This window comes from Amphiura filiformis, chromosome 2 (genome assembly GCF_039555335.1).
Source record: "Amphiura filiformis chromosome 2, Afil_fr2py, whole genome shotgun sequence".
Lineage (NCBI taxonomy): Eukaryota > Metazoa > Echinodermata > Ophiuroidea > Amphilepidida > Amphiuridae > Amphiura > Amphiura filiformis.
The window spans coordinates 10,871,386-10,892,687 of NC_092629.1; the positions used below are offsets into that span (position 1 = coordinate 10,871,386).

Consider the following 21,302-nt stretch of genomic DNA (forward strand, 5'->3'; position numbering starts at 1 on the left):
AGCCCGTTAGCCCCCCCCCCATGGTAACAATGATAACCCCCTGGTAACACATCGAGGGCTTAGAGCCAGAACTAGCTATGTCCACAATTACATTCTTATTTCGGCAACAAATGGACGGTTAATTCTGCGCTCTATAATGTACATGTAAGTGACTTTGGGGTATGTACATGGTCACTTGCGTCTAACTAACCATGCTAACTGTTTAAGTGACCATGCATATACCCCATAGTCACTTGCATTTATTATGGAGGGCAGAATTAACCATCCATTTGTTGCAGAAATGAGTAACATGTAATTGTGGACATAGCTAGTTCTGGCTCTATTAAGCCCTTGACATGATATTTAAGAGTACACCCTCCCCTCCCCTCCCCCTAAGCTCCAACGAAAAATAGTAAAGTGCTGTTGTTGTAAGATTCACAATTCAAAAAATCCCAGAAACACATTGCTGACCTTAATAGTAAGGTCATGATAGAAAATGGTTCAATTAAGTTTGCTATCACCAACTCATAATGATAAGATAAGAGAATATGTGCTATTCCAGTTGAAATCCATGCACCCCCTACTATGGAACAGATTACCTTTTTTTCTCCTGGAGTGTGTATTTCAAATAGGGTTATCTGAATGGGTGTCTCTATTTGTAATCTCCACTGCCTTCTTTAGGTGGTGATATGGATTTCAACTGGAATAGCCCAATGATTCAAGTTTGCTATCACCAATGTTTTCACACAACAATTAAATATCTACACAAAACATGCAAGATTTTTGTGAAAACATTTGTAAAATTTGAACTATCTTTATGCAATATTTGCACACTTTCTGGACACTGTTACTATAAAAGATTGGAAATAGTAGAAGAACACATATTTGAGAGGTATAAAAATGGACAGTTGGGCGTGTACAATTAGTCCGCTCTCAGCAATACAAACCTTAAAAACACATGACATACAATTATACACAATGTCACAAAAATGCATAAAATAATTTCATTAATTTGGCACTTCATCTTTCAGCCATTTTGAGGCAGTAAACAGGAAACAATACTGCCCAACTATATATTGCCCAACTTACCACAATTTAAAATGGCACAAAAAGCACCTGGTTGGGTGAAAATATGCACCCAAGATAAAGCACTGTTACCAATATAATCACCTGAACTGATCAGTACACTTTGTCATTGGTCCACAGTTTTGCATGTTGCCACACTTATCACAAAAGCACACAAGCTTACATACATTGCAGCATCCCTTTGACCTCATTAAACAGCATGATGTCAAGGAACAAGAGAGACCTGGAGATGTATAGTTGTCTGTTGGGGGTGTCATATCGCCATAAATTTATGATGTGACCTAAAACAAATGAAAAACGGAAAACAAAATGATAAAAGAAGAGATAAAGAAGCTAAGAAAAGAAGAAAGGGAAGGAAATAGGCACAAAACAAAAAGGAAGATAGCTCAAACAAAAAAGAAAATAAATTGCAAGTGAGAAAGAAAAATAGGGGGTGAGAGAACAAACAAAAGAAAGGAACTGCTGTCAGAATGTTATCAACTTTTGCTCAATACTATAGTGAATTATATTGATTAAAATTTTTAAATTAGATTTTGAACCTTTTTGTACCTAAGGCAAAGACTTGTACTACATTGCTCGATTGGTCAAATTATTGTACATTTAATTTCAAGTTCACCAGGCTTTGAGTTTTGAAAAAACTAGGCATGCAATAAATTCCATTCCTTGAAATGTTAAGCGAGCTGTCAGGTGTGCTATATACTGCACTTGTCAATGTTACAAAGAGTCTAGCAGAATTATAAGGTGAGCTATAAATCACACTCGGATGGGCAACGTTTAAGTGTGCCCTCCACGAGCATTTGCACTCACTCACCTTAAACCGCATAGCCTGGCCCATGGCGATAAAAAATGCTGCAGGTGCATTATTTTGGTCCCCATGACCCCATGCATTATAATCCAATATGGCCATGCGTTTTGATTTGGGCCAGTAAATAGGTGGAGATGTTACATGCGCGCGACATTTTAGGGTTCATCTTTTTAATTTTCTCAGTTAATATGCAGCCTATGTAGTTAAATTTGGTGTCAAACTAAAGCTTGTGATGAGACCAATACAGTAAACCTTAAAAAGTTGTAAAAAGTTATTAACATTTGAATAATTTGCATCTAATTAGCATAATGTGCGGGGTGGAGGATGATCAGGAGGAGGATGATCAGGAGGAGCAAATTTAATAAAAGTGACCCCAGGGGTCATATGATGCAAGAGGTCCATTTCTTTTTTTACATTTTTACAATTCACTTTAAACTGCATACTATAACACCATACAATCATATTCCAGGTAATTTAATTTCCTTTGAGAAGCAATTTTGCATATTTTATTTTCCGTTCGGGTTATACATTGAAGTCAATGGGAAAATATGCCTTGAAAGAGGCTGGCATAAAATCATTTTAATATTATTGAACCCTATGATGTTATATATGTATTTAAAGCTCTGACTGAGAGGAATTCAAATATGGAACTTTTAAGTATGTGGGGTGAAGCTACCTTTTTTTTTTTTTTAATTTGTCAAATTTTACATTTTTTCCCTAAAATATTTGGTATTTTCAGTTTCATAACTCCTTAGTGTTACACCCTGTGTCAATTTAAAGTGCATTTTTTGATTCCTTTTTTCATTTGCAGCCAGAAAATGTATACTTTTATATATGTTGGGTATAATATATGAAAGATATTCATATCTAAACGAAAAAACATGCAATTTTCATCTCGCCAAAACATGTAACGCATTACCGGCCCAACTCAAAACACATGGCCATATAGAAGGGCTATTCCAGTTGAACTACATACACCCCCTATGGAAGACAATACCTTAATCACATAGGGGGTGTAGATTTCAAATAGAATCACCCGCCATTCAGGTAACCCCATTTGAAATTTACACTTCATGTGTAGGCAGGGCCGGATTTACCATTGGGCCAGATGGGGATTTTGGGGGCCCCCAATGTGGCCATGTGCATTGTTTCTTTTAAGCCTGAAAACACAATGTTTTGGACCAAAAATTGCATAGCAAAATTCACCTTCATTTTGGGCTAAAATTGTCTGAAATTTAACTTTTTTCGTGCGCAAATGTCCTAATAAAATCAATCTTATTTTGTAAACCAGAACTTGGCCACTTGAGTGCACATGCCTTCCTCACAGTGAGTTTGGGCCTCCGAATTTTGGCCTGGCACAGGGCCCCCAAAAACGTAAATCCAGCCCCGTGTGTAAGAGATTAACTTAGGGCATGCATGCCTTAATCTCCTACACCCCCTTTGGTAAACATGTTGAAATCCATACACCCCCTATGGTAGACATGACCTTAATCTCCCACACAGGGGGTGTAGATTTCAAATGGAATCATCCACCATCAAGATAACCCTTTTTGAAATTCACATTCCATGTGTAGGAGATTAAGGGCATGTCTTCTATAAGGGGTGTATGGATTTCAACTGGAAAATGACACACACATACCTTGGTCCGTCTTGACATAATTGCCACTTATATCACCAAGGAAGAACACACCTTTTCCAAAGCTGACTTGTTCTATATTGTTCATATTGATGAGTATATCATCTGGCATTGGCACATACATGGTCTCGCCTTTGGGTTTCACATTCTGTGAATGGTAGAGTTTATCACATCCTGATACAGGCACAAATCTTCTACCTGCATGGATGGAAATAAAAGAAATATTTTTATGATTACAGCTCAACTGATCATACTTTTCCTACATTCGACCTTGCATGATTTTTGAGTTGACACAGTCATGAAAATAACTATAGATACTTTACAGACCATTAGTAGCCCAGTTCTGAACCTTTTCATTGATCATTCATAACAATAGGTATCTGATGGATCAGTGAAGATAAGAAGGGATTATAATATATCCGTAACCTTGATATTATAGTACATCTCGAGGAAAAAGTGCAATGGACATGTTTTCATTTTGTGTTTCAAATATCCCGCGCATGAAAATTGAGTATTTAACCCAAAATGGAAAATGGAACAATTTATTGGAAATCTGTTTTAACAGATTTTTTTGACATCTTTTTCTGCACTGTATTATACCTAAATTAAGAAATTTGATAAATATTCAAAGAAAATATAGGTCATCCAAAAATGTTGATTTTTACACATTTTGGGGCAAAAAAGGAAAAATAAGCAAAAATATCAAAATCTGTTTTAACAGCTTCATTCATCAAGTCATAACAAATGGCCTACATGCTTAATTTCTAATAAAATATTGAAATTGTGAAAAATATAGGTATTTATTGATTTTCATGTTTTTCTTGCAAATATGCTAATATGCAAATTATGAAATTGCAAAATAAAGTTTCTACATAGCATACATCTTTCAAGTGTGATGTTCAAAATGACAGACATCAAAAAGAGATTTGATGAAATGTAAAGGTGTAGTAACAATTTTGGCATGGACTGTCTGGTTAGGCAAAGTACGGTAAGTTGAGCTGTACCAAGAAAATGTATCCTGTGATACTACCGGGTATTCAAATATTGAGTTACCAATTATGGTGGCCTAATGGATAGAGCGTCCGTCTAGAGGTCGGAAGGTTGTGGGTTCGAATCCCATACCAGTGCATTCCCTTGCTTTTTTTGGGTTGTGTGCCGTGCGGGATTTGTGTTTCTTTGTTGTCTTGTTTAATTGTAGCACTTTGGGCCCGGACTTTGGGTTGGTAAACTGTCCTTTCTTTCTCCTCAATTATGGTGCTGATTGGGCTACTACAGTTGAAATACATACATACACATGACCTTAATCTTCCATACAGGGAGTGTAAATTTCAAATGGAGCATGCATGGGTGACTCCAACTGAAATTTACACCCCCTGTTTGAGAGATATGCATGATAGAGGGTATGGATTTCAACTGAAATGGCTCTTTGTCTTTGATCAAAGTTTTTGCCAGAAAGTTTTTGCAATTCAAAAATGAACTGTTGCAAACTGGTATGCACTTGAAGTTACCATCAGAATCCCATGTCTATCAACATCAGGGGTCCTATTATTGATCCCTGGGTATACCACATATATTTTCAAAATACCAAATCCATATGGATGAACAGTGGCGTAGCCAAGGTTGGTAGGGGGGAGTAAGCCTTAGCAAGGGGTCATCAGCTGCCCCCTGTGATATTTAAGATTGTTATGTTTTTTTCATTTTTTAGTTTGTTTTTTGACAATTTTCATAAACTTTCCCCCCCATTGAAAGTTGCTTTACCCACCCCATCCTTTTGCCCCCCCCCCTGAAAAAGATCTAGCTAATGTGGATGGGTAATATGTATAAAAAAACACTCAGTTGCCTCATGAATATACAAAATGTACTCATACCTCTGTACGCAGTAACTTCAGCCGATTGTCCACACTGGCATTGTCTTAGAGGAGATCCTTCCATAGCTTCCTCTTCCACTCTCCTCCTTTTCATTGAGCATAACACCTCCTCATTCATCTGTTGTCCTCCCAACCCACTGACAGCAGAAGTTGAGGACACTCCATAGCTGCTGCTCAGTGGCTGTGTATTGATATGAAATGGCGAGGGTCCTGAAGTGTTGAAGGGGTTCCCTGCAGGGCTTTGCATGGTGAAGCTGTTGGCAGCCATTTTATAGGTTGTACGTTGGAATGATGACGATGATGAAATGCAATCTAGAGTTGAAGAATTAAGAGAAAGGTCCACTGTCATAAGTGTTGGAAAGGTCAAGTTGTCTCTCAAACACACATGAATCTATAGGTAAGTGAAAGCCATAGCACCTAGACTGATGTAGCCCTGTATACTAGGCCTTTTTTGCAAAGTTGTTTTTTTTAAGTGGCTGCATTGCGGCAAAAAACAAGAAAAGTGGTCTAAGCATACACATGTATTGTACACACACACACAAAAACCAACCATGCATAGCACTTATCTTTTTTTCTAAAACAAAAAAGAATAGAATAAAAATGTTTGAGAGGCAAACTTATTCTTTTACCAAGAAAACACTGTAAACAAATGAATGATGGTCCAAAAGTTTGTCCCCATCTCTGGCTACCCTTGTTTTTACAAATCTACAGCTGCACCATTGATTCAATTTAAACACAAAATAAAACGAATCAAACCTGATCAAGCACTTATAAAATCTGTTGAAGCCACTTATACTTAATGGTCTATTTTTAAATAGAACTAAAAGTCCTATTGCTGTACCATATTTTTTTAAAGCTTCAGTCTACAATCAATCAATCAATTCGGAAATCCTGCCTCTTATTTCAGGTGCACCACTGCTCAGCAGTGTAAATCTATCTATATCACCATTTCACAATCACAACATTACATGAACACAACTAATCTACTACCGTAAAATGGGGTGACTTTGGACACTGGGGTGACTTTGGACACACATGGGAAAAACTATTATTTCATGTAGGCTGTTTTACCTTTTAATATTTCTAAGAATATTTTTGTATGTTCTTATGTGGTAATGTATGGACATTACAAATTACTAAAGTTTTCCAGTATAATGTGTTATCTTATATGTTTTTCAGAACTTTTTAGCGGGGTCCATAAAATACAGGATTTTTGTGGTGGTCAAACTTTCGGTACTCTACCCGAACATAAGAGTGGAAACTCAAGCCTGTTGGTTGGATAGTAAACACAGATGAATCAAGAACCTACCTGGATAGTTATGATATCTAGCCACTCTTTAGAATTTAAAAGCAGGCTGTGTCCAATGTCACCCCAGGGTTTGGCTTCCTTTCCGGGGTGACTTTGGATATAACAAATGAATACAAAAAAATTTGTCACTTTGTTAAAAATACACCACAGTGACCATGCCCCACCACAACAGTGTCCTCTGTGCTCCTACCCACCTCACAACTACTTCCACCCTCTCCATTGCTCTACTCTTCAGGTCGGGGTGACTTTGGACATGCACTTGACTACATGGTGTCTAAAGTCACCCCAAACCCAGGGGTGACTTTGGACAAACTTTGCCCCCCCAAAAAAATTGTAAAATAAAATAAACTCGAGTTGACCTTATGGACATGAACTGTCCTCTATTGGTACTTGCCAAACCCAACATGAAACTCAGAATTCTACTGATCATTATGAAAATATTTACGACAATACATCAAAATTGTCCAAAGCCACCCGATGTTACGGTACCAAATACTGTACACACAACTACTAACTGCCTTGGGACCTCAGGGTGCAGGTAACAAGCCCGGGGATGATCCCCCTACTCTTTTCTCTACACAGTGGGTGGGAGCGAGGAGAAATATCACAATTATATTCTACTAGACTGAAAGGGAATATGATTGTGAAATTTCCGACCTATTGGAACTATTTAGAGTGAGCAACAAGGATCGGGCAGGATGGGGTTTCGAACCATGGACCCCTCGCTCAACTCTCCCTAATGGTCCAGCGCCTTAGACCACTAGGCCACATCGCCCTCGCCTACATGTAGTGACCTATACCATAGTTGCTCAATAGGGCAGCATCAATATTGAAACGGATGTGCCTTGGCCTACAAATACAAATATGGACTAAATATGGTAGCGTGAAAGTCCCAAAGGATCGATGTGAAATATAGGCCTAAATGTCAGGATCATGAATGGCATAAATACCTGGTCGTCGTTGATTATGAAATGGTTGTAAGATTGATTGTGATTTGCCAAGGATTGTGAATTAATTAATTTAAGTAACTTAATTAAAGAAATGAGATCAATAAAGGTGACTCATGACAACATATAAAATTAGCAATATTATATTGTACTGGTTTCCCAGCATAAACTGTAAGCTTCACAATGCACAACAATATATTCAATATTCACGTATCAAGTTTACAATTCCAATCTCATCACTGATATTATCAGCAAAATAACGACATTATTTAATCACTAAAATCAGTCACTTCATCCTGTAAAAGTCACGAGGGCATCGGCATAAAAGCTTCACTTATAAAATCATTGTGGGTTTGTTTACAAATGAACAGCTGATCGCTGTAAATTCCCACGCTCAAATTGACTAAATTTAGAGTATCGGACTCTATCGCCGATCTCTCAAATACATTTATTATATTATTATTTATTAAAAGGCCGACGTATTGATTAGAAAATCGTGACAATTAATGAGATGAATTAACTAAAGAAATTAATGATTTATGTTTTATTGACGATGCGTATTTTATTTATCTGACTGAAGTTAAAAATAGAAAAGCCAAAAACCTGATCACGCCATAAGCAAGAACTCACTCGGAATTAATCCGCGCTTACTGAGTCTCCGTGATCCAAAAGTATACAATTACAAAAATTATAAGTAAATTAAAAGCACATTTCTAGTCAGATATTATATTAAATACGAATCATTACGAATTATTACAACACTCACGTAGCTGATCCTAAAAGGATCAGCGAATCTTCGAATGTCATACCGAAAGTGCTTTGAGTTGCAAGACATGAAAACACGTCCACCGGTACAAAGCCTGGGCCGCAACTCAGCCGTTCCAAAACAACACGATCGGCATTTCATTTCTATATCGCGCAAGCAATTTGGGTCGCGCAATTTGCGTACGCGCTGCGCCTGCAAAGCAAGCACGCGATACCTAAGCAAATGAAATAAAGAGTGAAATGAATAGATTATAAAATATGATAAAAATATGATTAGCGCTGCCGAAGTTCAAATGATGGTTTTCAATATTAGCAATAGTAGGCCTACTGAGGTGCCTACTGGGGTTCCGTTACAATATTAAACGAAAATGTCACCGATAAATGACACATCTGTTTTGCCTGGTTTTATAAGTTTGCGTTGTGAAGCTAGCTTCAGCCAGGGCCAGCCGGCCAGGAACCTGATTTTGCTAGTATTGCTGTAACATAAGTCATAAAGTAAGTCAACCTGCTTTGCCGAGCTAGTACCATTGCAAAGTCGGAGCTATAAACAGTTACAATGTAACAGTAACACCGCGTCAAATGTTTGCCATCTCGGCAACAGATCGCCTCAGCAGCCAGTGCAGAGTGCGTTCAATTAAACACAATAAAAACTAAAACAGGCGATGTACACAAGTTTATAATTTTTATACCGTACCGGTACTAGAAAATACGCTATCATGATCATCAAAAGCTTCACACTGCTATGTATACATGTAGTGCTAGCGTGTGTACAATCATCCCAGGCGATCATCCATGATTATACTGTGTCGGACATGCAGGTAGGCTCAGCACGATTGGCCCCTTTCCTTGGCTTTGCACAAATTTAAGCTTGCTAAGACGGTCAGAACACATGAGAGAGTTTTTAACACATCAATCAATGAATCATGAACATGATCATTCAGAAACACACACCATATCCATGCACAGTCAGTAATATTATATAACTGTGTTAACCAGAAGTTCAGAACTGCTGAATAGTTGAGTCAGTTGACAAGACAAGATATCCATTACAAGGTGTTGTCTAAGCTTTTTGGAGCGTCGAATACCGAGCTACCTCGGTATACCATTAAGTACATCTGTCAGCAGCAGGATTAGTGCCCCTGTTAAATCAATAACATTCAGCAGAAACCATATGCTACCAAGAGGCCGCGGGGCATAGCGGGGTATCCAATTTCGTTTGCATCACAAGTCCTGACTGCTTTGCTTACTGTAATATCACCGACCTTGTTGCAAGGGCCAATCAGAGCCAATATACTGCGCATGCTGAAATCCTCCGGTAATTAAAAATTCCTTTAAAAAGGAAAAGGGCAAACAAAGGATTGGGTGTAACTTTATGGGTGTACGCTAGTAATTAGTGTGAATGTGAATCAATGTGAAATGTGTTTCTTTATTATACGATATTCTCTGTAGATATAATTTGTCTATTTGTATGTGACTGCTAATGTCAATATGAGGCCGTCGTAGTTAAATGCACGGGGCTCAAACTCGGTGGTGGATGTAGTTTTCTTTTGTTATTCTTATTATTCTTTACTGAGTAGTCCCTCGTGCATGGGGTGGGTGTTAGATGAAAGTAGTCCCACGGAGGACCTTTTTTATACTTTGGTGCATGTAACCCTACAGGGGCCCATTTTCCTTATTAACTGAAGTCCCTGCGTGTGTGGGGTGGTTGGGTGTTAGATGAAAGTAGTCTCTGGGGGACCTTTTTATACTTTGTTGCATGTAGTCCTACAGGGGCCAGTTTTTCTTTTTATTATTTATTAAGTAGTCCCACGTGTATGGGGTAGGTGGGTGGGTTTAAGATGAAAGTAGTCCTCACGGAGGACCTTTTTTATACTTTGTTGCATGAAATCATCTGGGGCCAATTTCCTTATTTACTGTAGTCCCACGTGTATAGGGTGGGGTGGGTGGGTGTTAGATGAAAGTAGTCCTACAGGGGACCTTTTTTACACTTTGTTGCATGAAGTCCTACAGTACAGTAGCCCATTTTCCTTATTATTATTTACTGAGTAGTCCCACGTGTATGGGGTGGGTAGGTGGGTGTTACATGAAAGTAGTTCTCACGGAGGACCTTTTTTATATTTTGTTGCATGTAATCCTACAGGGGCCCATATCCTTATTACTGTAGTCCCACGTGTATGGGGTGGGGTGGGTGTTTGGGTGTTAGATGAAAGTAGTCCCTCTGGGGGACCTTTTTATACTTTGTTGCATGTAGTCCTACAGGGCCAATTTTCCTTATTATTTACTAAGTAGTCCCACGTGTATGGGGTGGGTGGCTGGGTGTTAGATGAAAGTAGTCCCACGGGGGACCTTTTTATACTTTGTTGCATGTAGTCCTACAGGGGCCATTTTCTTTATTATTTACTGAGTAGTCCTACGTGTTTGGGGTGGAGGGTGGTTGTTAGATGAAAGTAGTCCTATGGAGGACCTTCTTTTATACATTGTTGTATGTACTCCTACATGGGGCCATTTTCCTTATTTACTGTATTACTACGTGTATGGGGGCGGGGTGGGTGGGTTTTAGATGAAAGTAGTCCCACGGTCCCACGTTAATTATTATTATTATTATTATTATTATTATTATTATTATTATTATTAGTAGTGTTATTATTATTATTAATATAGGTTTTCCGTCCAATTTCGAACTTTGGTCGTTCAGTTTAGTATAAGTGACATTCCTTTTCGCTGAAATTGAATGAACGCTTACATTCTCGATTTCAATTAAGCGAATGTTCAATCTATTTCATTTAATACGCATTCAAAATTCTAAAAAGTGCACCCAATTTCGCACATTGTGCAGCAAATTTTGCAAATTGTGCAGCCAACTTCACGTAGCCTTTAATTCAGAGCCTATTTGGAAATACAAAATAATATTATGCGAAAACAAAATGGAAAAATGTTCAATCGAATTCGCAAAGTGCAGAATCAAATCCTGAAGTTCTTAAATATTTTACAATGGTTCAAATATGAAAATGCTATTTATCGTGTTTACCCAGTTGGCACAGGTTAGGATTTCGCCGTTGAATCAACGTTGACAGAGCGTCGAAGTTTCAATCTAACCTGATTTCAACCCGATTTCAACCTAAAAGTTAGTTGAAATCAGGTTGAAATATGGGCACATGTATTTTGTGGTATATAGGAAAAGGGTAGCACAATTTTTGAAAGGGCAGCACATGTATTGTGTGCTATATAGGAAAAGGGTAGCACAATTTTTGAAAGGGCAGCACATGTATTGTGTGGTATATTGAAAAAGGGTAGCACAATTTTTGAAAGGGCAGCACATGTATTGTGTGGTATATAGGAAAAGGGTAGCACAATTTCTGAAAGGGCAGCACATGTATTGTGTGCTATATAGGAAAAGGGTAGCACAATTGTTGAAAGGGCAGCACATGTATTGTGTGCTATATAGGAAAAGGCTAGGACAATTTTTGAAAGGGCAGCACATGTATTGTGTGGTATATTGGAAAAGGGTAGCACAATTTTTGAAAGGGCAGCACATGTATTGTGTGGTATATAGGAAAAGGCTAGCACAATTTTGAAAGGGCAGCACATGTATTGTGTGGTATATGGTCATTTTCACAGTAAAGGGTGTAACTTTTGATTTTTTGGGTCAAAATTTCAAACCACTTAAATATGTTTCTGTTTACTGAAATCATGCATAGAAGCAACTTAAATTCCAGTAAAATAATGTTTCAAGGCTTAAACCTTTTGATTTCTAATAAAAATTTGACATTTCCATAACATTTTGGTTAAAATCTAAGAAAAATGTATTTTACATAACCTCAGAAAATTATGACTGAAATTTCTGAAAGGGCAGCACATGTATTGTGTGCTATATAGGAAAAGGCTAGCACAATTTTTGAAAGGGCAGCACATGAATTGTGTGGTATATCTCGGCGGTCGCCGTATCATTAAAGGGCAGCTCATGTATTGTGTGGTATATAGGAAAAGGTAGCACAATTTTTAAAGGGCAGCACATGTATTGTGTGGTATATTGGAAAAGGGTAGCACAATTTTTTAAAGGGCAGCACATGTATTGTGTGGTATATTGGAAAAGGGTAGCACAATTTCTGAAAGGGCAGCACATGTATTGTGTGGTATATAGGAAAAGGCTAGCACAATTTTTGAAAGGGCAGCACATGAATTGTGTGGTATATTGGAAAAGGGTAGCACAATTTTTGAAAGGGCAGCACATGTATTGTGTGGTATATTGGAAAAGGGTAGAACAATTTTTGAAAGGGCAGCACATGTATTGTGTGATATATTGGAAAAGGGTAGCACAATTTTTGAAAGGGCAGCACATGTATGGTGTGGTATATAGGAAAAGGGTAGGACAATTTTTGAAATGACAGCACATCTATTGTGTGGTATATTGGAAAAGGTTAGCACAAATTTTGAAAGGGCAGCACATGTATTGTGTGGTATATAGGAAAAGGGTAGCACAAGTTTGGAAAGGGTAGCACAAATTTTGAAAGGGCAGCACATGTATTGTGTGGTATATAGGAAAAGGGCACAATTTTTGAAAGGCAGCACATGTATTGTGTGGTATATAGGAAAAGGGTAGCACAATTTTTGAAAGGGCAGCTTTACATGTATTGTGTGATATATTGGAAAATGGTAGCACAATGTTAGAAAGGGCAGCACATGTATTGTGTGGTATATTGGAAAAGGGTAGCACAATTTTTGAAAGGGCAGCACATGTATTGTGTGGTATATTGGAAAAGGGTAGCACAATTTCTGAAAGGGCAGCACATGTATTGTGTGCTATATAGGAAAAGGGTAGCACAATTTTTGAAAGGGCAGCACATGTATTGTGTGGTATATGGCCACGCGTTTTGAACTCGCCACCCAAAAATGGTGGTTTTGTTACGCTTTTCCAAATCGAGACTCGTTCAAATTGTTATATCTCTGCTTAAACAAAAGGTATTGTAGTGTGTTTGGTGTCATTTTGTAGCTAAATGAGTGACCTAACAGACCTCCAAAGGAGAATTGTTTATCAGCTAAGATAGTGGAGTTATAATTTTTGAGTTCAGAATGGCCGAGGTGGTTGTTGTGGCGGTGGCGGTTGTGGCGGTGGCGGTATGTACAAAGTCTATGAGAAATATAGATTTTGTGTGTGCACGTTGAATCAACTGATCATATCTTTGCATCCATATGGGCTACAGGCATGGTTAAGAGCTCTTGTGAAAGGTTATGAATTATGCTAATTGTTTTTAATCATTTTGAACTCTTTATGATTGGTTTAGTCTATAAAATACAAACTTTTATGTACAAAACTACCCGTTTTCATATTAAACACTGTAGTAAGCAATGCGGATGTCTTCAAAATCTAAAAGTTGCTGTAAATATTTAATTACTTATCCTATCATAGTCAAAGTATACATTTTCTGAGAGGAAATTTGATGAGGAATCTAAATATGGACTTACTTTTTTCTGTATGGGTTAGGGGTAAAATGTTTCAGTTCAAAATATGTTGAATTGTAAAAAAATTTGAACATATTTTGGGACACCCTGTATTCTGAGATTACCAAACAGCTGTGATTTTTTTTTTTTTCCCCATTCAGTAGGATACCACTAACCTCTAACCAAATCAATGTTGTTTACTTTCAGTTTATAACTGCAAGTTAGTAATAAGCAATGCATTAAGTGACCCATTTTTTATTTGTTTTTTTTGTATTCCACCCTGTATAACTTCAAGGTCACCCTGTACAATGAGTTGAAATGTGTATATTTGAATTGCTTATGCCTTCAGCTTTTCAAAAATGTATACTTTTGCTAGTTTAGGGTTGATAATTGTGTAGATATTCTAATTTGAAACTTGATTGGTGTAAAAATTCATAATATTTGTGATGTAACGCTAAGGGTGGCGAGTTCAAAACACACGGCCATATTGGAAAAGGGTAGCACAATTTTTGAAAGGGCTGCACATGTATTGTGTGGTATATTGGAAAAGGGTAGCACAATTTTTGAAAGGGCAGCACATGTATTGTGTGGTATAAAGGAAAAGAGTTAGAGTAGCACAATTTTGAAAGGGCAGCACATGTATTGTGTGGCATATTGGAAAAGGTTAGCACAATTTTTGAAAGGGCAGCACATATATTGTGTGGTATATTGGAAAAGGGTAGCACAATTTTGAAAGGGCAGCACATGTATTGTGTGGTATATTGGAAAAGGTAGCACAATTTCTGAAAGGGCAGCACATGTATTGTGTGCTATATAGGAAAAGGGTAGCACAATTTTTGAAAGGGCAGCACATGTATTGTGTGGTATATTGGAAAAGGGTAGCACAATTTTTGAAAGGGCTGCACATGTATTGTGTGGTATATTGGAAAAGGGTAGCACAAATTTTGAAAGGGCAGCACATGTATTGTGTGGTATAAAGGAAAAGAGTTAGAGTAGCACAATTTTTGAAAGGGCAGCACATGTATTGTGTGGTATATTGGAAAAGGGTAGCACAATTTTTGAAAGGGCAGCACATATATTGTGTGGTATATTGGAAAAGGTTAGCACAAATTTTGAAAGGCCAGCACATGTATTGTGTGGTATATAGGAAAAGGGTAGAACAATTTTTGAAAGGGCAGCACATGTATTGTGTGATATATTGGAAAATGGTAGCACAATTTTTGAAAGGGCAGCACATGTATTGTTTGGTATATTGGAAAAGCGTAGCACAATTTTTGAAAGGGCAGCACATGTATTGTGTTGTATATTGGAAAAGGGTAGCACAATTTTTGAAAGGACAGCACATGTATTGTGTGGTATATTGGAAAAGGGTAGAGCACAATTTTTGAAAGGGCAGCACATGTATTGTGTGGTATATTGGAAAAGGGTAGCACAAATTTTGATAGGGCAGCACATGTATTGTGTGATATATTGGAAAAGGGTAGCACAGTTTTTGAAAGGGCAGCACATGTATTGTGTGGTATATTGGAAAAGGGTAGCACAGTTTTTGAAAGGGCAGCACATGTATTGTGTGGTATATTGGAAAAGGGTAGCACAAATTTTGAAAGGGCAGCACATGTATTGTGTGGTATATAGGAAAAGGGTAGCACAATTTTTGAAAGGACAGCACATGTATTGTGTGGTATATTGGAAAAGGGTAACACAATTTTGAAAGGGCAGCACATGTATTGTGTGGTATATTGGAAAAGGGTAGCACAATTTTTGATAGGGCAGCACATGTATTGTGTGATATATTGGAAAAGGGTAGCACAGTTTTGAAAGGGCAGCACATGTATTGTGTGGTATATTGGAAAAGGTAGCACAATTTTTGAAAGGGCAGCACATGTATTGTGTCATAGATTGGAAAAAGGTAGCACAATTTTTGAAAGGGAAGCACATGTATTGTGTGGTATATAGGAAAAGGTAGCACAAATTTTGAAAGGGCAGCACATGTATTGTGTGGCATATAGGAAAAGGGTAGCACAAATTTTGAAAGGGCAGCACATGTATTGTGTGGCATATAGGAAAAGGGTAGCACAAATTTTGAAAGGGCAGCACATGTATTGTGTGGCATATAGGAAAAGGTAGCACAAATTTTGAAAGGGCAGCACATGTATTGTGTGGCATATAGGAAAAGGGTAGCACAAATTTTGAAAGGGCAGCACATGTATTGTGTGGTATATTGGAAAAGGGTAGCACAATTTTTGAAAGGGCAGCACATGTATTGTGTGGTATATTGGAAAAGGGTAGCACAATTTTTAGCACAATTTTTGAAAGGGCAGCACATGTATTGTGTGATATATTGGAAAAGGGTAGCACAGTTTTTGAAAGGGCAGCACATGTATTGTGTGGTATATTGGAAAAGGGTAGCACAATTTTTTGAAAGGGCAGCACATGTATTGTGTGGTATATAGGAAAAGGGTAGCACAATTTTTGAAAGGGAAGCACATGTATTGTGTGGTATATAGGGAAAAGGTAGCACAAATTTTGAAAGGGCAGCACATGTATTGTGTGGCATATAGGAAAAGGGTAGCACAAATTTTGAAAGGGCAGCACATGTATTGTGTGGCATATAGGAAAAGGTAGCACAAATTTTGAAAGGGCAGCACATGTATTGTGTGGCATATAGGAAAAGGTAGCACAAATTTTGAAAGGGCAGCACATGTATTGTGTGGCATATAGGAAAAGGGTAGCACAAATTTTGAAAGGGCAGCACATGTATTGTGTGGTATATTGGAAAAGGTTAGCACAATTTTGAAAGGGCAGCACATGTATTGTGTGGTATATTGGAAAAGGTTAGCACAATTTTGAAAGGGCAGCACATGTATTGTGTGGTATATTGGAAAAGGTAGCACAATTTTTGAAAGGGCAGCCCAATTTTGTATGGTAGCAAATGTATGGCATGTGACAAGGGTAGCACAAATTGTTTAAGGGCAGCACATGTAAAGTATGGTATATATGAACATTCTGCGTGCTGTTATTTTCCTCCACAACTAAAACATATCGTCATTTTAGACTAAAAACTGCCAGTTTCTTATCCTTTTTAAAAGTTTTTCCATTGCTAATTGTAAGAAAACGTTTACTTGCTCAGTCCACCGTGTTTGGACGCGCGCGAACATCGCGTACATCATTCGCGCTTTGCGTAAATAGCTCGCGCGTATACGCGCATATATCCGACTCGCGAGCGTTCATCGGTTCTGACGCGGCTTGTTTACGACCAGAAAGCAGGGCATAAACGTTGTTTATGCCCGCCTATCGACCAATCACATATGCTGTTATATAACGCGTATGTATGAACGTACAAACATGGTCAATCAATTAATCAAAACAACAAACGTTCGCTTTGCTAAAAATAGCTAGGTACGCGCACTAGTACGCGGCCGATTACGCGTTCGGCGAGTTGTTTACCGCTGCCGGTCAATGACCCGTTTGGCTGCGGTTGTACACCGGAGCTGACTTCGGTGTTACTCCAGGGTTGGCTCGTGGCTGACAGCTATCAGATGTACTTCAGAGTAGCTTCTTAAGAGTACCCTTGGAGTAGCTCTGATATGGCGTGTCCAGAAGTTGGCACTAGTGTAGCACCGGAGTTGGCTTCTAGACAGACAATGGATGGAGTAACAGCGAAGTAGCTCTGATATGGTGTATCCACTATGGGTTTGCTAAGGTGTAGCTACTTGGAGTAGCTTCAGAGTAGCTCTATTAAGGTGTAGCTTCAGGGCTACACCAGGTGTAGCCGCGAAGGTAATCTGCCGCGGTGGTAAGCCGTGAATGAGAATCTGGATGTGTAGCACATGTACATGTAGCGTGCTAGATTGGAAGAGATTACCACAAAAATTTCAAGGGTAGCACAGATTTTTTTAACGGTAGCACACGTATAGTGTGCTATATATAATATTGGCAATTGTAGCAAAAATGGTTGATGGGCAGCACATATGCATAATGGTATATAGGTCAAGTGTGTAAAAAAGATTATTAATGGGCAGCACATGCATAGCTTGGTATATTGGACAAGGGTAGCACATTTTGTAAGAGCAGCGCATGTGTTGCGTGGTATACTTGAAAATGTTAGCACATAAGGTTGTACCCTTTTTGGACTCGTAATTTACTAAAAATGTGAAACGGTACCCTAAACAAGTTGATCAGTTTCAGAAAACTACCCTTTTTCTTGATAATCAGTGTTTTTAGACCCTAAATGCGTCACTCGCGTAACTTGCCTTGCCTAAAAAAACCCACCCCATATTCCTTGTTTTTTGTTCACGCATGCGTACAGTTTATGTGAGTGGCTCCCGGTCAAATTTGATCAAATCCTCCTGAAAACCATACCAATGTATTGCTCTCGTCAAATGGATTCAGAAAAACTATAGTTCGACATATCTCCGATGTACATTTTTTGAGTTATAGGGAAAAGGTCAAATGTCAAAATTTCAACTCCATGGGGGGCAAAATTTCTATGATAAAAATTGTCTCATATTGATCTGCTTGCAAAAGTATTAAATAAAAGGAATATCTATCTGTTTCCACCAGTTTTTGAATGGTCTTTTATAAAGACCAAAAAATTCCAATGTGTCAACGACGGGGCAATAAAATTGGTTATTCTGATATAATAATTCTATATGGAAATGAGGCCATCCTAATGCCGCTGCGCTGTGTTGAAATTCTGCTTACTTTTTAATAGAATATTATATTATTAATTTCTTTCATACAGGTTCCTTTGCTTCGTCGTAAGGCCAAAAATTGTTTGACTGGCGTAACCCGACCGACCCTAAAATTAGGCCCGACCTACCTATTTTTTTTTTATGTTCCGTAATCAAACATTTTTTAGGCCTAAGATATTGAGATATTAAGCAACGTGCTTGGTCAGTTTTATCTTTTATTTGGAATCCAGATATTCTTTATTTAAACACCAGTTAAGAAATTAAATGAAACTTCGTCGTACGACAGAGAGTATATTTAGCTGACCATGTAGGCCTACCAATATTACCCATAGGGAGATTAAATACTGGAAAAACACAGTCTTGGAAACCCGTAGGCTCCATTTGCTATTCAGCGGTGGCATCGTATTTGTAACAGTGAAGACCTTAGTGGATAAAGTAGTTAAGTGCCAAAATAACAGTTTCGAGAAAAGTGGGTTTAAAGTTATGAATTGTTTCTATTGACCTCAAACTGAGATATTTTTGTATAAAACTTGCTGTAATGAATTGTACTTAATGTAGCTATCAATCAACGATTTGTCATTTATTGATTTTTTATAATCAATAATCAGTATTTTGTACTTGACTACTTTTTCCACTAAAACCATGGTTCAGATTTAAACAATTGCATTTTTCACAAAATTGAAAGTTAATAATAGTTAAAAGTATACATTTTTAAAATGCCCATATCGAGAAGAACAATTTTGTGTATCATTTATGCAAATCGGATGTTGTTGAAAATTTGACCTCGTTTGACCTTTGATTGACCTCGACCCTATAACTGCTAACCAAATCGGACCATTTTTAAATTTTGACCCAATTTGACCCCTTAAGTGACCCCTACTTGTAGGGGGTCAAATCGACCCAAATTTTCAACAACAAAAATGTTTGACCCTAGTGACTTATAATCTGCCAATAACATAATTTCGTCAAAATGGCACTTGACTACTTTATCTACTGGGGTCTCGCAGGTGACGTTATGATGAAGAATCGCCACACATTGCGCAAGTAGGCCTATAATAGGCCTAGTAGGCCTACCCATATCACTGATTAACATTTTGGGTATTCGACATACAGATTGATATCTGAGTAAAAGGAGGAGGCCATTTTTATTTTATTGTTTTGAGAGGTAGGCCCCACAGTGTCATCGCCCCGATATCTTCATGGCAGAAATCGCCATGGTAGATTGAATCCACCGCCACGCATGGTCATTATACATATCGACTATCACATCTGTTCAAAATATATATTCATGTGCAAGGAACCACATCTGGCTTCTTTATACGAAATCATTTACGGGAGATAATCATCATTTTCTACACGGTATCCATAGATTTTCTTCTCATATCAAACTCGTGCATAGCAAATTCACGTGTATCGATCCTGGGTATTTATTTTAGTATCCCTGCTGTACCAGGTAATTATTAGCCAGGCGATGTCGTTGTGGCCCCTCTAGTGACCCCAATGATGTATTTTGCATTTACAAAGCTGTAAAATAAGTTTCAACTTATGAAACATCTTTTTCAACAAGTTATAATTGAGAGTTTACAAAATAAAATAAAAAGAAAAATCTTCAATAAAGGAGGAGGGAGCGGACGAGAAACATGTATTTTTTTACTCGGCCTTATTATTTCTTAAAATAAAATTGCCTAGTAGGCCTAAATGCCAATCTTTCTGTGAAAAATATTCACACTTTGCTTTAAAAAAATTAAAACATGCTTTAATCTGAATAATTTTTTTTTTTCATTGCAATAATATACATAAAATATTATTACTGTCTTCACATTATAAAATGTAAGGAATATGGTGTAATTAAAATCAGTTAAAAATGTGAAAATATAAAACAACGAAATGCAAGGAACTGAGCTGTGTGAGACAGCAAATCACGAAAGGGTGTGTGTGTGTGTGGACAAGTGCTGAACATGTACAGTACAGCCCTATGCTACAGTACACAGTGTAAACTGAATGGAGGAGACGGCCACAAGGCCGCAGAGCTAACGGTCGGCTAAAAATAAATCTGACCTCGGGGTGTTTTGGAGTCGAATTTCTTGACTTAAATTCGACTCCAAAATTCTTGTGTGGTAAAGTAATTATCCCGTCGGGTGTCGCGTGCCAGCTATTATCAGGGATTATGAACATTTTATGGGGTCATCGTACAAAAAGCATACAGGCCACCTTGTAATGTCAGCTGAGTCTGCTGACAGTGTCAGTGACACACATGACATGGATGCCTGAGCTGCATGCATGCAAGCTTAAGCTTGCACCAATAATAATTCAAATCAATACAAATTATGAATACCCCTACCTTACCAAAAGTTCGTCATTCTCTTCGAATATCTATTTTTAATAGTTACAATAGATCTGATCGAAGTCCAACCATGGTTCCGATTTCTCCAATCCAGGTCAAAGAACGTCCCCGATAGAATGGCCCGCTGTTTCAGAAAGTAAACAAACATCAATGATAAAACCACATGTCAGAATGAGGTCATGGGTCAACAAACTTTCTTTAAATTGATCTAGGCATGCGTACACGCCCATATGTTTGTGTTTTTTGTTCAGTAAAAATTATCAAATAAAATGCACAATGTTACATTCTTTATTGAAAATAATTGTTCCTGAAATAAATACAACATTAGTACATGTGCATTTGAGAGCTAAATTATCGAGTTTGTACAAAATATTACGGAAAAAACGGTTGTTTTGATTTTGGATTTTGGCTACTAACTCGAAACAAACTA

General features: G+C 37.8%; 1 protein-coding gene across 2 annotated transcripts; it reads right to left on the bottom strand.

Moving 5' to 3' along the window:
- On the bottom strand, positions 1-21,005 carry LOC140145868 (uncharacterized). 2 transcript variants are annotated; one of them, XM_072167562.1, is made up of 4 exons: positions 20,870-21,005; positions 5,375-5,686; positions 3,510-3,704; positions 1-1,346 (listed from the first exon to the last, which is right to left on the bottom strand). In XM_072167562.1, the coding sequence occupies exons 2-4, from the start codon at positions 5,640-5,642 to the stop codon at positions 1,225-1,227; spliced, it is 585 nt and encodes a 194-aa protein (XP_072023663.1). In that variant the 5' UTR covers positions 5,643-5,686; positions 20,870-21,005; the 3' UTR covers positions 1-1,224. The 2 variants fall into 2 exon arrangements, with proteins under 2 accessions (XP_072023663.1, XP_072023662.1); XM_072167561.1 differs by having other exon boundaries at positions 20,875-20,999.
- Positions 21,006-21,302: the final 297 nt, after the last annotated feature.